Below are 15,515 nucleotides of genomic sequence, written 5' to 3'. Positions count from 1 at the left end.
TAGCGATGACAAATGTATCTGAAAGCAGGAAGTGCTGGTAGCTTTATGACGTATTTGTGGGGCTACTTGGCAGCCTCGACTGTAGCAAGGAAGCTAACTTTCTAGCTTGCTCGGACCAAATTAGCTAGCATAGTGGCCCGCCAAAGCCATGGCGGGCCACATTAATTGGCAGTTGGAGGTTAGAACCTCTGTTTCCACTGTAAAAAAAAGAGAGGAATATTTAGAAGAACTTATTGACAGAAATTGAATATATTGTCCATAACTATGTGTTCATATATGTAATAATCACCTGCAACAAAGAACCAGTGTTTTTCCGTCAACTTTAAATCAGTTAAATATAGTCACTTGAGGTGGAACGGGCCTCCGTTTGAGTCGCCATGTTTGCTATGTCATGTTGAATACGTTCTTTGCACAAAACGGTCCAGAATACGTCCCAGTCGTGTTGAATTTCCAGTCATTTCCATGACTAATGGAATCAGTGGTGCGCCACCATAAAGTGTCCCCTGTCGGGTGCTCAGTTGGCTGTGGTTTGCAACTTTACCACCAGATGTTGCAAGAAAATTAAAAAAATTACACACTGGGGCTTTAACACCATTTATCAAAGAGACATTTTACCATCAACCAACTACAGGCAATATGTCTTTTGTTGTGGTTATGCTGGCAGAGATTGGTCATGTAAGAGTATGGGCTATGCACCAAAACTCATATTGTTCTTCTGTTATAGACTCTCTGGGACTCCATTCGCTCAATGTCTATCGAGGCCCTTGCGATTATAGCGACACGTGTCTTATCTGGCGGCGCGTGCTCTGTTGCCAATATTCTCTGAATGATTTTGTGTGGCCGATTGATCTGTCTCAGGGAGGTACATGAAGCCAACAGGCACCGTAGACAGGAAGATAAGATCCATCACAGCAAGACTCAAACCTAGAACCTGAATGAGTAAGGTTTAGACATCATGTTCTGTCGCTCAGTGTTAGCTGTGTTAGCTACACATCCATACCTCAGGGATCATTTGTCAAGCCCAAAACCAATCAACTCATTTGAATATGATACAAGTTGTTTGCTATTTAAAACACAAAATGTGAAATCTGGAGTTTGGACTGATTTTGACGTTTAGAAACATTCCTTTCTTGTCATTTCATTTTTTTTTTTATGAGAACCTGCTAAGATCGGAGGTTTCTTGACTGCGTCTGACCTGACCTCCAACTGACTTGTTGCATAAAATGATCTGAAATGACCTCAGGGCCAGACGGGAGCGCTGTACCTACCTGTGAGGCAGACAGTGATTTCCATTCCACCAGAAACAGCAGAAGCAGCACTCCCGCGATCAGGAGGAACACGTCGGCCACGAACCAGATTTCAGTCCACCACTCCTGTTCATAACAGGGCTGAACAATATCTTCAAAAGACTTGAGCCATGATGTGGTCATATTGCTGAACATCTCAGGAGGTACAGCAATGCTGGGGTGCTGCAGATCTCTGATACAGTGTTACTCTTATATAAATCCTGGCACGTCAAAAAGAGTGATTATCACCATGAGACATCATCCTGTTTCAGGTGAAAAATATAAATAAATAAATAAATAAATAAATAAATCAATAAATATATATATATATATATATATATATATATATATATATATATATACACACACACACATATATATATATATATATATATATATATATACATATATTATCATATATAACTTAGAAGTTACTCAAATTGTTTCTGTTTTCTTTCTGTCTTGCATTAGGCTCTTTCACGCATTTAAAATTATTACTTTTGGATGTAGAAGTGGCTTTGTGCACAGTCAACGCTGCAGAGAATCCCCGCTGATGGAACAAAACAGGCTAACAAACAGGCACAGTGAAAGTGCCAACAGAAATTTGGTACCTTCTCTTCGCCGTAGGACGGAAAATTTGCCGTTCAACCCTTTTTCCATGCGACCAAAACACTCTGCATGGGTGAACTGACCCTTTAAGATCGTCTGGAATTGGTTGTGTAAACGAAAACAGCTGTGTGATTTTGAAATTCCACATAGGCCGAAGTCCTTTTTTCAAACATCTTTGAGTCTGTGCGGTAATGTTTCCATTTGAGGTTACAGCGAAACTTCTGCTTCATGACGTACTTCAATTTCCCAAATAATCCTGCTGATGTATTTACATTCACTCACTACTTTAATTCAGAGTTTTGTCACGAGTGTCACGCGGGAGAGTGTCCAAAACGGGACCTTTTTCAAAAACAGATGAAGAAGCGCCGCTGTGTCCCACTTTGTTCGGCGTCATCGAAATTTAATGGCGTACTAGGTTTTCATGGGTTTCCCAACCTTTTTTAATTTTCTCTGTCGCCTCTCACACAAAGGTCTGCAGCAGACACTTCTGTGTTACCCATCAGTCCACGAAACAGCGCCGTTGTTGAACCGGACTGGAGACAGTTGAGCGGTAGAGGAGCCCTAATTCCAATCAGAGTCAAATTAAAAAGGATTTGCCTAATGGCTTACTTAAAATATTCTGTATTCTATTTGTATTATCAATGTGAAAAATTAAATGTAAAATGCACAACTAACCCCTTACCTCTTTCTGTGTCCTGTTTCTGGTCCAGTCTCACGGCCTTCGATCATCCCATGCTCACGTCCTGCTCCTCCGGCCCTATAGAGCAGTCTCGAAACAAATGAGCAGGTGTTTACTGCTGATTCTCCACGCTAATATGCAAAGAAGTACTGTGTTTTGAATGTAAAGAATGTTGCATATACATATTTATCCTTGTAGAACAGGTCATTTCCATTGCATTCAAATCTGTTACCCGCGTTATTTGACTGATGATTACTACCTTCCTTCCTTCCTTCCTTCTTGCCATTGGTCAATATTAAATAGTTTGATGATTCCCCAGTCAGCTTTGTGACCGTCACTCAAAAGCTGTAACAGTTTTATCCCTTTTCAAATTTCCTCTTTGAAAAAATTGAATTTTTTCCCCCTTTTTTATTGATTTTAAAATGGAAACTAGTGTTAAATTCCACATCAATGAAGAAAGTTATAGCAGAAACTTTTTATCAGATCAGATTTATCAGATGTGTTTCTTTAATCTTGACTTTTTCATATAGAATGAGCGAGCCTCTTTGTCTGCCGGTTTCTCACGTTTGATTGTGTTTATGACAGAATTAGGATATTTTTCGTAGTCACTCTCCCCGTGCAATAGTAAATGTCAAACATAATCAGATATCATTCTAATTTTTGATCCCCCTTTTCAGCCAATAAAGTAAAACCAGCATCATTCTCATAAACAACGTGTGCTGCTGCATCACGTCAACTCTCCGATAAAACCTTGGTGATGTTCATGGCCGCTGTCGCCATCAAAACCACTGCGGTGTCACCGTGTGCGCAGACAAAACATTCCACCCCCCCCTCACTGTCGCTCTGCAGGCAAATGAGATTGTATCAATTCAAAGATGAATTAGGTCGAGTCTCTCATTTCCCATCCCTTCTTTCAATCCTCCTTGTTTTTCCCCTTCCCTCATCTGGCGCACGTTGACAACACAAGGTGAACTGTTGAACTAAACTATAATCTCTTTATTGAGCTTTTATGGCAGTCTCATTATTATACAACAGTTTACAGTCAAAGAATACCTAGGACCATCCAATCTAAGCTGTTTTAAACCCCCCATCCCCTTAAAAAAAAAAAGGTAAAGTGCAGATTTTTTTTTTTCTACTCACATCCTTCTGTTAAAAATAAAAAAAAAACTAATGTGTAAACTAAGCCACAGTAAAGCGGCATTGCACAGAGTTTATCATTTAAATGCTAATACATAATTCAGATTGTTAACAAAGCTTTAGGGTTAATTATTTATATGATAAAACACATGTAAGAGGAATATCCACATCCAGAACTGAAGAAACTTTTATCGGACGACATATTTCTTTAAATATCAGTGAATTTCTCTCTGCACGGCAGTCCTCCCACAGCGCCTGACGGGTCTGCATGGTCTCCTCGTTGTTGCTCACATACAAAACCTTACTGTAGGTGTAGCACACAAAATAAAGGAAAAATCTATTTGACATGTTTTTATATGAAAAAAAAAACCATGAACATTTCCTGCACTCAAACCAGACCTTAGTTCTCTCAATGTGTGACAATTATTTGCAATTGTTATCCCACCCAGCGCTGATTTCAAGTCAGTATCTGAGCCCATATATTTATTTCGACCTGTTCCTAAACCCGTTTGAGGCTGACTGTGCCAGAACAATTAACCGCCGACCACAACGCAGGCTTTTTGTTATAAATGATAAGTGACAGAACGAGTTAAATCCATACAAACAGGCCACAGAAATCGGTTCCATTCAGTGGTTGCAGACATTTTTACATTGCTTACCACCCAGAAATCCTTTTTCCGGTACCTTTTTATTACATCACATGCAGCTTTGGTCAAAAAAGGAGTGAGATTTCAGAAGTTACCTCTGTAGCTTTACATCAAAATATATTGTTTTATCGAGGTCTACGTTAGATTACCCAGACCCCAGGAAAGCTGATAGGGATCAAGTTACACAATAAATATAAACTATTTAAAAAACTCAGCGTTTCCGACAGCTGCCCAAACAGTGGCGGCCATTGGTGGAAGTCCTTCTCTGCAGGTTATTCTCTTGTGAGCATCAAAAACCGTTAAAACTAAATTTAGTACAAGTCTCCGTGTCCCTTTGTCAACGGGCTACGTGAAGCTTCCTTGACTGCTTAAAGAAAGCAGGACTTTCTCCGAAGAGCTCCTCTCGCTGAGTGTGCAGTCGTGGCAATTCAGTAAAGATTAAGGAAAAAAGAAAAAAAGTGTTAGGTTTCTTGTGATTAAGTCCAAAGTGCCAGCGTGCAGTAAAACAGAGGTGCTTCTGCTACTGGCTGCATGTCCATTTCTGCACTTTCCCTTCACGTCTGCTTTGGAACATTGCATTTGCAGCCTTCGGCGGGAGAAAACAAAGATAATGGAAGTTAAAAAGACTTCAAGTGTTTTCTCCGCACGCGTTCCGTCCATGTCCCTCCGCCCGCATGGCACAGGACCCTGTAAATGTGGCGAGCGAAAGACGGAGCTACTGCCACGGCCGCTGTGGTACCGGGTTGGGGTTGGGGTAGATGGGCGCCGGTGCTGGGTGGGGGTAGGCGGGCACAGCTGTGTTGGGGTTCGGCGGGTACGTCGGGGTTGGGTACTGAGCCATGATGTGGGCCTGGCTGTTGGCCACTGCATGGGCCGGGGTGGAGGCAGCGGAGGAGGACGAGGTCGGGAGGTGCAGGTAGATGGGAGCCGACGGTGCCGAAGGGGCGGAGGGTGCCGTCGGGGTCGGGACCCTCTGCAGGACGACGTGAGGGTAGAGCTGCGACTCGGAGCGGTAGAGTCCGGGCAGGGAGGCCTTCAGCAGACTCTCCTGACTCCTGTGTGAGGGAGCGACAAAGGAGAAGCAAGACTGTTAAGCATCATCTAAAAATTACAGGCATTAAAGCTACAGTGTGTAAAATTTAGAAGAACTTATTCACAGAAATTGAATATATTGTCCATAACTATGTGTTCATATACGTATAATCACCAATGAACAAAGAACCAATGTTTTCTCGTCAACTCTGAATGTGTTAAATATAGTGACATGAGGTGTGTCTGACCTCTTTGTAAGTCTCCATGTTTGCTACGTCGTGTTTAATCAGTTGTTGCACAAAACGGGTCCAGAATACATCGCATTCGCTTTGACTTTTCAGTGCCGCCGGAAACTGGAAATGGAATCAGCGGTGCGCCGCCATAAAGTGTTCCCTGTCGGGTGCTCGGTTGATAGCGGTTTGCTATTTAACCACCAGATGTGGCCAGAGAAGTACACACAAAAAATGACACACTGTCCTTTTTTTTTTTTTTAAATGACTGGAATTATAAAAACTTTATAAATTTGATTTGGATATGGGTTAACTCTTGTCTGGATCTGTTTTTTTTCCCCCAACCACAATCGCTGAAGGAGTTTTCAGTGGATTCAAAGCACTTCAGTCTTTGATCTAAATTTTTCCATTCAGTATGATAGGATGTGAATAGACCAACAATCCATTAGTCCATCCTTCAATACTTCCTGACTTTCTTTTCTCTATCAGAACCCCATGTTCATTCACTCTACCCAAGATATACTGTACGGTAAATCTGAAAGAAATGGAAAGAAAAATACTGTAGATAGATACTTTTTTTCATACACAGCCAAACCACAGCAGCACAGAGCAATCTGCGTCCTATGAGGGAGGGATCCAAGCAAGATACTTGCAGCAAACAGTAAAAATAATGGGCGATACAAGTTATTTCCAAACTGGTTGCCTGTAGATGTGAGCGGTGGTATTTTTAATTTTTTTTACCTCTGGTATCCTCTGTTCTCATAACCGCCGAGGGCTCCCGTGAGGTAGAGGGGGCTGTCGGGTGCCATGCGGGGGTTCATTCTCTGCGAGAGGTGGAAGATCTTGGGTGGGGGGAAGGCTTCCCACTCGCCCTCCTCTCTCTCCAGCCAGCACTCGCTGTGACGGGCCGAGTGCTTCTCTCTGCGCCTGTGGAGGAGAGGACTTTGTCAGCCTCCCAGTCGCCCACATCCCCGGGACAGAGTCCGAGAACAACAAACAAAGACTGGGGTGCAACGGAAGACGTTCAGGCTGCAGGGGTTATAAATCGAGGGTCACTTTCAGGGAATCTCTCTGCCCCCCTACCTGCTCCGTCCCTCCCTCTTGGCCCGCTTCCGGCTGGAGCGCTCTTGCAGACAGCAGATGAGGAAGGACAGGGACATAGCGAGGATGACGATGCCACTCACCACTGACGCCAACACGGCCACTCTCAGACCACGGTCCTCAGGCCTGGGGATCGCTGTCCGGGGGGAAGAAACGACTTGTATGACACTTACATCTCGAAACAAGGTTGTCTCTACTGTTTAGTTTGTATCAATTAAGTGAATCACTGCAGCAGATCTCAAGAAAATGACTGTGCGTATTCCATAGAGTCTCAAAAGATGGTTTATACCAGGCCTGCTTTTTGAAAGCAGTAGTTCTTTGTCCCATTTCCTCTCTCCATTCAGCAGGATTTTGAAATTCACGTTGAGAGGGGAAAGTTAGAAATGTTCCTGACACTTTACGTGCGAGCTTGCAACCATATTTCACGCATATCAAAAACTGCAAACCTGCTCACCTTCACAGACGGGCAGGTAGTTGCTCCACTGTGGCTTCCCATTGCGGACAAAGCAGTAGATCTTGTCACTGCCGACCAGCTGGTACCCCTCCCGGCACCAGAAGGCCAGCGTGCTGCCGACAGATACGCCGGTGCCGCTTTCGACGTAGAAGGAGCCCCGGCGCGGAGGCAGCACGGGGATGCAGGACAGTCCTGAGGAGAGAGGGGACACGACAGCGGGTGACTTCACAGATCAGCAGTGAACTGGCGATGAGGAGAAACTGTGGTTTTTGGTTCCTCATTGCAGAGTCTCCCCCATTGATGTCTCGGTGTTATTCAATTGTTTAGCTTCTGCCCCTAACTACACAGTATTTTTTTGTAATGGCCTAATAAATACAGGCCCATTAACAAAGTGGCTCAGGTGGTAAAGCGTGTTGTCCCTCGCTCAAGGGTCGGTGGTTTGATCTCAACGCTCCTCCTGTTTGTGTCCTTGGGCGAGAGACACCGAACCTGGCGCACTCGAAAGTCGCTTTGGACAAAAGCGTCTGCCCAAAAACATTTGATATAAAAACAATTCCACATCCCAGGAAAAAGACTGTAAAATTAAAAATAGAAATGAGGATATAATAGGATTTGTCAATCATACTTTAAAAGAAGGGGTTGTTGTTGTTGTTGTAGTTTTAAACTATAACCACTTACAAAAAGGGGTTTATGATCTAAATTTAAACCCAAAGGTGAATGGGTACTAAGGATGAAAATGTATAGATAAATAAATAGATAATTGTGTAACAAGTAATAATACCGATGAAATATATATTTTTTCTCAAACCAGAATGTGGAAGTAAATGAGTGACACTTGAGAGTGAACACTCGTCGCCATCCGGAATGGCTGATAAGAAACGAGAGGTCCGTTCTGGTTGGAAGATCATGTGTGACAAATGTCGTTTATGTCATGATCTCGTGTTTTCATTTCCTGTTTTATTTTGTATTAGTTTTGCACTTCCTGTTTCCCGGCCTTTTCCCAGTTCCTTTTTACTTTTCCCGTGTCTCCTGCCCCTGTTTCATGATTCCGTGTTTTGGTTTCCTGTTTTATTCTGAAGTCCCTTCCCACGTGTTGATTCACTTCCTTTCCTGTGTCTTGTTTCTGGTGTCTTATTTTTCCCATGTCTCCTGCACCTGTTCCTAATGTGTCTCACCTGTGTTCTATTTGCCCCGCCCACCTTGTGTATATTTAGTCTCTGTGCTTCCCTTTGTCTGTGTTGGGTCGTCTGTCCTGTTTCCCCAGTCTGTCCTGAGATGTCTGTTCCTGCTGTTTTCCCTCGTCTGTTTCTGTGCTTTCCCCCTGGCTCCAGTATTTGGATTATCTGTTTTTGCTACATCTCGTAGACACCTTCAGTTGTATTTTGTTCTTGTTTGTCAGAGACGTAAGTCTGTTTTCTTTTATTATTAAATATCTTCTTTTTTTTTTGACCACCTCTGCTTTTGGGTCTAGTTCCTGCTCAACCTTGATAGTTTACTCATCTGTGTCCCTCTGAATTAAAATTCTGTACCCTATTTAAACTTCTAACAAACCACCACCCACGAGTATTTATTTGTAATCAGCTGCAGGGTTTTTAAGTTAACACAACATGGAAATCTATAACTCTAAAGTTATTTATCACTCCGGAAACAGCAACAACGCCTTAAAAAAGCTGTTCTGACTTTATTCTGTCATTTATTTTTTTTGTGCAACTTTGATCTTAAATCTGTCTTTTCTGTAAAAGATTTCTCTGCGCACCATTGTCGATGACTGGCGGCTTGAGCCTGTCTTTGATTCGCAGCTGTCAAACTACATTGTGGCCGTTCAAAATATCTGGATATGATCATATATCATTAACCAACAATGTAAAAGATTTAAATCCCCAGGATGTCTGGCCCAACACCCCTTGCTAGCCCCCTTCTCTTTTATCTCTGTCGGCGTCGCTCTACTTTTTTGTCACACTTAGTTTTTTTTCTTTTCTCCCCTCTCTTCCCCTTTCGCTTTCTTGTCAAACACTGGCTCGGCGTGATGCGTCTGTTCCGAGATTATCAGTTTTAACCTCAGAGAGACAGCAAGCTCTATTTTTATCCTCCTTATGCTACAATGCCCCAATACCTCGGAGAGATCTCGTGACACAGCAGCTGTTGTTGTTGAGTGCAAGTGCTGCGGGGATGTTGGAGCCTCTCAGAAAATCTCAAGTGGTCGCATGAACCCTGCAGAAATTGCAAACGGCTCCAAACATCCCATATTTAAATTTTATTTAAAAAGATACTTTAATGGTATAAACTGCAAGTGAGGGTTGTTTTCTGCATCGTGGCACAAAATGTCCATATAATATCTGCTGGGGGGGGGGGGGTTGACAGGGTTATTGATCAATGCTGATGACTCAGCGGTTTATCAGGCAGCGGCTGGGATCTCTGGCTTTTTAAAACTCACTTTACTGACTCGTGCTTTGTCCGATAAAATTGTTAGGAAGTGCAGTGGACTGGATGTTGTTGAGACGCATGATCACGTTGAATCACTAGCAGACGCACACGTTCGGGTGAAACAAATGAAACCTTTCATGCACATTAGGCAACGGATGGACACAGTTACAGTGAGTTGTTTTTCTACTTTAAAGCTGCAGGAATATTTTTGAGGTAAAGACACCACTTAGACATTAAAAAGTTTATGTGATGGACGTGTTGGCAAGAGACTGTCCTCCACCACATTGGTCGTTTTTTAAGCTACAGCCTATGTGGTGGCTTTAAAGACCGCCGGCCTACTAGTGGTCACTATGCACACAGCCACTAGAGGTCAGCGGTAAATCTGGTAAGTCCGTCAAGTTTTCTGTATTTCAATGGATTTGCTCATATTCCCTAAAGTAATCGTGCTGATTCTCTGCAATGTCACCCTAACCATCCCCCTTTATGTTTACAAAGCTCATTAACCGTGCGTCTGTAAAGATAATAAGGGGCAGACGATGCTCAGAGGTGAAATAAGTATTTCCGGCGTACCTCCTGTCAGCTGTAGAGACAGTATTTTAGGAAACAGTCGGCGTTGGTCGTTTTTTAACCAAACGCAACATCGTTCTTCGTATGAGTTGGACGACTTGTTGGTTAGCAAACAGTTGCTTTTTTTTCACACCCAGCAGCCATGGAGCAAGGTTAGCATTTTACTTGATGTCGTGTTTGTGGCCACGCCAATAAATGTAATTCCCTGTACTATGAGCTCTGGTTTGGTCTTCACCAACTCCTGAAGTAAAACAGGGAGCGTACAATTGGAATCGCCGCCGGACATCTGCCCGTTCTGTCAGACGAGAGCGATGATGAGAACCAAAAAATAACCAAAAATGTAAATCAAAACCTGAACTGAAAAAAAAGAAAAGAAACACAAAAACGTGGAATGGAAAATGCACAGTTGTGTGATAATGTCACTGTGATTCCATTTTTTAAAAATATAAATAAATAATGATAGATATATAAAATAAATGATAAAAACAGCTTTTAAAAATGGTCACGGGTAAAATTAATCTTTGCTTAAAAAAGACATGAGAAAGGCTCACGATAATTGCAGCATGGTGTTAGCTCCGCTAACATGGTATTTTAAATGAGTAATGGCATGGGAGGGGCCTTGCTGTGTCAGTATTAGTGTAATCTGTGAATGTGTGTGTGTGTGTGTGTGTGTGTGTGTGTGTGTGTGTGTGTGTGTGTGTGTGTGTGTGTGTGTGTGAGAGAGAGTTTGTGTGTGTGTGTGTGTGTGTGTGTGTGTGTGTGTGTGTGTGTGTGTGTGTGTGAGAGAGAGTTTGTGTGTGTATGTGTGTGTGTGTGTGTGTGTGTGTGTGTGTGTGTGTGTGTGTGTGTGTGTGAGAGAGAGAGAGAGAGAGAGAGAGAAGTGTGTGTGTGTGTGTGTGTGTGTGTGTGTGTGTGTGTGCGTGTGTGTCTGTGTGTGTGAGAGAGAGAGAGCCACGTCCAAGTATAAAACGCTGTGAACATGCAAGCTGCTCTCTGCTGATTAGGAGCGACAGATGGGAGGATTTCTGCAGTGGTGGAGACGGAGAGAGAGAGGATCCCGTGATCCTGTGTGACGATGACAACATCCCCTCCCTCACACAACACACACAACACACACAACACACACAGACACACACATATACACGTGCGTAACGGGTACAGTGCATGGAAACAGGGACAAGCTTCTCAAAGGAGAAACTAAAAGCAATTCTGTTTCCTCACTAGGAGACCCGATGCCCATGCCATCGCTCTGTGATCAGCACCGTTGCGAAAAAAAGCTGAAGGGAATACGGAAGCATTCGGAGGGAGATACTGAGCTGAAAACTTGAACAACACCAGTCTTTTTTTCCCCACACGATATATATCTTTGATAGATTTCTCCCTAAGCATATTATAATATACGTATAGAAATCACCTGCTCTCGCCAGGAGATATATTAAATATTTTAATATAAGTACTATTTTTCACAAAACGAGCACATTTTCTCCTAATAACAGACATGTTACCTCATAACTGTGCAAGACAAAGGAAGACGGTAATTTGTGAAGATATATTTTTGTTATATCGCGATACACGATATATATATCGCAATATTTTTTAAATCTCCTCTAAAGCACTTCATAAATTGCACAATTTAACCCTTTGATGCATACAATCACACCAGGCTGATGATTCTAGAAGTCCCTACAACCTATGTCTGTACAAGAAAAAACATGTAATCTTGATTATATTCATTAACGGTTTCTATTGGGACAATTTTAGACGGGGGGACATCACAACCAAGTTAAATTTAACAAAACATTATTATTCCAACCACAGAGCAGGCAGCTCTATCAAATTTTACTTGACAATTTGTAGTCACGGTATTCGCAATATAGTCATTTCATACATCTCATGTACAACAAGTCGCGATAAATCGGATATATACGAGATACCACCCACCCCTACCTCCAATGAAGACTGGGCACAGAAGTATCTTATGTAACAATGATGGGTTCTTTCTCTCAGGTGTCTTCTTCACAACCTCACACACACATACACGCACACACAAAGAAAAAGCCTTTACCTCCATAAAGGCGGATGAAATATTGAACATGTTACGTGAGTGTGTGTTTTAAGACCGTAGCCAAGGTTTTTTTCCTTTTTTTGGGGCTTGCTGTGCCATGCCACAGTAGGGAACCCGTCAACCATTCGTGCTGAGTTAACACCACCTCGCTGCGAGTCAACACGCCGTTGTAAACGGAGAAGGAACAACGACACCAGTGTGCCACAAACACACCGAGCACCCTCAGTGGAGGGTAAGAGATTATTAAAACGTGGGTGTCATGAAGCTGGAAGTTGTGAGTTTGATCACATTCTTTTAATATAGCAGGAGGTTGACATCAGCTCCTTGGCACAGAATTTGTGTCCAGGAAGTGTGGTTCGTTCAGTGTGTGTGTGTATGTGTGTGTGTGTGTGTGTGTGTGTGTGTGTGTGTGTGTGTGTGTGTGCGTGTGTGCATATTGACTCGGTGCTCTGTTTGCTCAGTCCTGTTGATTCGTCCCCATTCAGAAAGCTCCTCTCTGTCATCGCGGAAACTGTGGGTTGCCGATCAGTTGAGTTCAGCTGCCAACGGGGTGCTTAATACACCCTCTGGACAATCCAACCTGGCAACCCAACGCCGCCCAACCAAACATTCCGTCCGCTGTATTCTTCTCCGAATCCCCCCCCCCCCCCCCGCTCGTCCACGTCGGGGGAGCACTCGGAATAGTTGGTGATTAAATAAAGATTAGGCTCTCTGCATTAAAGATTCAAAACACACACACACACATACACACTCACGGAATGAGCGAACTGAAACCTCCCTGGATATACCCATGCCCTGCACACATGTATGAAGAATATGTGCAGTTACCCATATTTTCAGCTTCATGAGGTTTTCACGTTTATTATCGCACCCTATATTAACTCATCGCCACGCACTTGTCACTTTGACCAAACAATGCCAAGACGCGAGTTACAGCAAAATGGACGTGAAGAAACATCTCCGTTAATCGCCATGAAGTTGGAGGACTAAATATATTAGACAGGAAATGATCAAAATCAGCGTGGACAGCAGAGACGGGCACATAGTTCCTAGGGATCCAGCTCCTAAATCATTAGATCCAACACTCTCTCGCTACTTCCAAGTCCAGAAAAGTTTGCAGTATACCCATAACTAAAAATCAGCTTGATAGAGTTGGTGTGATGCCACTTTGAGCATAATATCAATACGATTCGAATGCTCTTCAGGCTGTTTTGCAGTGCAACATTGACTCAAATGCTATTGTTATTTCTATCAATCTCACTGATGTTCAGTTATACACTGTCCTCTTAGTTATATGAGGATCTCCATCATAAGTGCAATGTGTCAATCAGTGCTTTATCAATTAAAACTGCTGGATGCTGTAGTTGGAAACAGGGCTGATGGTGAACCAAAACAGTAAAGCTCGTAATAGTCGTGATACCAAAACAATGAACTGAAAGACGTTAGAAAGTTCACACGGAGTTGAGCGGAATCGGTCATTTTTCTGTTGGTTCGTAACTACGAGCGACGCTTTTCGTATAAGATGTATTCATTTTTTCCATTTCTCATATAGATGTATTGATTGGTGCAGCATTAAAGCTCTCATCCTCAGATAATGTGCTGAATAAGCCTGCAGCTTGTGAGTTTTCTGTATCAGCGAAACGCATCCTTTATCAAATCAACCTTTTTTGTAATCTTGGGGGATTCCACTAAGAAACGAAGAATGATAAGAGAAAAAGCTCGGAGTTAGACACGAGCTGAACAGACTGAAGAATTATCTGCCCCTCCTCGGTGCTCGGCCGGTTTTCCCTGAATAAACGATGGTTAGAAAAACCATCATCTGAGTCAGAATGTACCAGGCAGTAACTGTTTGAGCTGACGTTAATGAAAGACGGCATTTCTTGGCTGACTGGCTTCATCTCGTGTTCTTTCTCCTCTCCATCAGCGTATCTCTGTCTGTGGCACCTCACAGATGCCGTATCACAACTGATGACCTCATGCCCCCGGACGCCCGCTCTGCCCGCGCAGGGATTGTTCCTGTGCCAGGAGTTTGCCTCAGAAACCTTCAGATAGATGCGGAGAACTGCGCTCCATAGATGTCACGAAAACAAAAAATATATATATCTATTCGTCCAGAAAATCCTACGAATTTAGTCAGAATGCGTTCGGCACAATTACGCGACACGGAGACGAGAGAGATTATAAATTCTACTTCCGTTCCGTGCGTGTTCAGCTGCACTGAATGTCACTTTGTTCTCACGAGTCAACTCAAAAACTCATTCTGGCGATCACGAAACGTAGGAGGTGGAGTCAGAGTAGACGAAGCAGGTTGTTAGAAATGGACAGACTTCAAATAGGATACGGGACAATGCTTCAATCACAGAAGAAAACAAATGGCCGGACAAGCTGTTTCTCTCCGTTGTCATTTTTGCAATCCCTAGTTTTAATTCATTTTTACCATACTAGAGAGTAGCATCAGTCTAAAATACTGGATCCATGACACTGCATGACAATCCGACCAAAAACTGTTTCGAGGAGGGTCTTCTAGTGGCGCGTTTATATTTCGCTGCCTCTTCACTTTCATTCCTCCGGGCCCCTCAGTTGTTACCACCCTGCATCAAGCCTCAGGGTTGAGATAGGTCCGATTTCAGACTTTTCCCCATCGGCGTCTCTGTTCTGTCCGCGGTGCTGGAGTTTTTTAAGCCGTGGGAAAGGCAATAATGAAGTTGAGCCGCTGCCAGCAGCCATATTGGATTGACAGTCAGGAGACAGAGGCAACTCTTTGTCCGCAGCCCACCGAGTCCGCAGGGCTCAGGAGTGACGGCAGCATCTGTGACACTGACAGAAATACCCTTGGGCTTTCGCATGTGTGAATGTGTACCTCGGCACGTGGTCCCCCCCCCCCACGGAAACTCTGCCCTGTGGGTCTATCTGTGTTCATTTCCTGCGTTTTGCTCCTTCCCTTAAAGAAACCTTTGAGCAAATGCATTAAGTGGAATCTTTAAAACTTTTGCGTTGCGATATTATAAGGCGGTTTTCCTATAGTAGCACAGTAGCAAACTGTCTTTAAATAAATGTCCAACATGGCATCCAATGCATCCGTGTAAAAAAAAAAGCTCAGATTCTTCAAAGTGACCGACTACAAAATACACTGGACTCCATCTGCCCCCGGCGAATGTGTTGCATCTGTATTCCCGTGTGTGTAAGCGTGTCACCAACGGGATTTCTGGCACCGGAAATAGCCGGGGATAGACAGAGGTAATTGGCTTTGCCTGTCAGCTAATCAGATTGAAGGCATTGTAACG

General features: G+C 43.3%; 1 protein-coding gene across 4 annotated transcripts in view; it reads right to left on the bottom strand.

Moving 5' to 3' along the window:
- Nucleotides 1-3,549: 3,549 nt before the first annotated feature.
- Nucleotides 3,550-15,515, bottom strand: part of zgc:162331 (uncharacterized protein LOC793007 homolog) — a 28,537-nt gene continuing 16,571 nt past the window's right edge. For all 4 annotated transcript variants that reach the window (XM_035646299.2, XM_035646317.2, XM_035646338.2 and 1 more), the window contains 4 exons: nt 7,176-7,367; nt 6,704-6,857; nt 6,362-6,547; nt 3,550-5,413 (listed from right to left, as the gene is read on the bottom strand). In XM_035646299.2, the coding sequence (XP_035502192.2) occupies nt 5,074-5,413; nt 6,362-6,547; nt 6,704-6,857; nt 7,176-7,367 (872 nt within the window). In that variant the 3' untranslated portion in view covers nt 3,550-5,073. The remainder of the gene's footprint in view (nt 5,414-6,361; nt 6,548-6,703; nt 6,858-7,175; nt 7,368-15,515) is intronic.

The sequence above is a fragment of the Scophthalmus maximus genome, chromosome 12 (genome assembly GCF_022379125.1).
Source record: "Scophthalmus maximus strain ysfricsl-2021 chromosome 12, ASM2237912v1, whole genome shotgun sequence".
Lineage (NCBI taxonomy): Eukaryota > Metazoa > Chordata > Actinopteri > Pleuronectiformes > Scophthalmidae > Scophthalmus > Scophthalmus maximus.
This window is presented reverse-complemented; position numbering and strand designations above follow the sequence as displayed.